We start from the raw sequence: 1,098 nt of genomic DNA, 5'->3' as shown, positions 1-1,098 counted from the left end.
CCATGGGCTGGGAACCACAGCGGGGTTGGATCAAGGGTTGGACTGGATGAGCTCAGAGGTCCCTTCCAACCCAGCTGATTCTCTGATTCTCTGAAGCTGTGGGTGCAAAGAACATTTTGCCCTCAGCCCAAAGAATTCCGTGTCCTGCTGAGCTCTGCCCCTCTCTCCCCCCGTGCAGGTGGACGCCGACGATGTCATCACCAAGGAGGAGCAGATCTTCCTCCTGCTGAAGGCCAAGGCCAAGTGTGAGCGACACCTGAAAGCCAAGGTGCCCAAGGTGCACGGTGAGTGTTCCCACAGCACCCCGGAATTCCACAGCTGGGCCCCTCCTGTGGGGAAAAAATTCCTCTTTTAAATGTAGAAAGACAAAGCAAAGGGTTTATTCAGCGCACTGGGTCTTCATCTCGCAGAGTTTCTGGGAGGAAAAAGACCCTTTGGGTTTAAATTCTATACATTTTATAGTTTCACAAAATCCCACCCTTTTCAGGTGAGTTTAATATATTCATTTTTTGCCTAAAAATGTTTCTTCTCCCTGAAGATCGGCTGCGAGGTGTCCTCTGTCAAAAATTATGGATCTTCCTTTGTTCTCAGCCCAAAGAGAGGGAAGAAACCCCCCGTGTACAAAATTTCCACGTGGCCCTGAAAGATTTTAATTTTTAGGACCTTTTACATTTCCCTTATCCGGCCAAAAAAGACCCTGGCACCCAGTCCCATTTGGAACTTGGATATCTTACAGCTTTGTGATACTCCTATATATAAAAACCCGTATTTTATCTCTCATACCTCTGTGCCTGCCCCAGCCCTTCCCCTCAGCCCCACACACGGAGCTCAGCAGTGGGAGAACCCCAAAATATTGGGTTTGGGGAAGATCTTTCAGCACAGGATGTTGGGAAGCAAAGTTGTCACAGTTGTCTTCTTGTTCTACAGCAGAATTCCAAATGCCAAAGGGTCAGGAGGGTGCAAAAGTCATGGGATTGTACCCAAAGCCCAAGTGATGTATGGGAGGGAACATCAGCTCTGCCAAGATTAGGGAATCCTGGAGTGGTTTGGGTTGGAAGGGACATTAAGGATCATTCAGTTCCACCCCTGCCATGGGCA

The 1,098-nt window shown here is 48.8% G+C and overlaps 1 protein-coding gene across 1 annotated transcript in view; it reads left to right on the top strand.

The window, feature by feature from the left end:
* The window catches only part of PTH1R (parathyroid hormone 1 receptor), a 49,801-nt gene that overhangs the window by 589 nt on the left and 48,114 nt on the right, over positions 1-1,098 (top strand). The window contains exon 2 of the mRNA XM_029964676.1: positions 153-284. Within this exon, the coding sequence (XP_029820536.1) occupies positions 153-284 (132 nt within the window). The remainder of the gene's footprint in view (positions 1-152; positions 285-1,098) is intronic.

The sequence above is a fragment of the Manacus vitellinus genome, unplaced genomic scaffold (genome assembly GCF_001715985.3).
Source record: "Manacus vitellinus isolate BGI_N305 unplaced genomic scaffold, ASM171598v3 scaffold_78_pilon, whole genome shotgun sequence".
NCBI lineage: Eukaryota > Metazoa > Chordata > Aves > Passeriformes > Pipridae > Manacus > Manacus vitellinus.
This window is presented reverse-complemented; position numbering and strand designations above follow the sequence as displayed.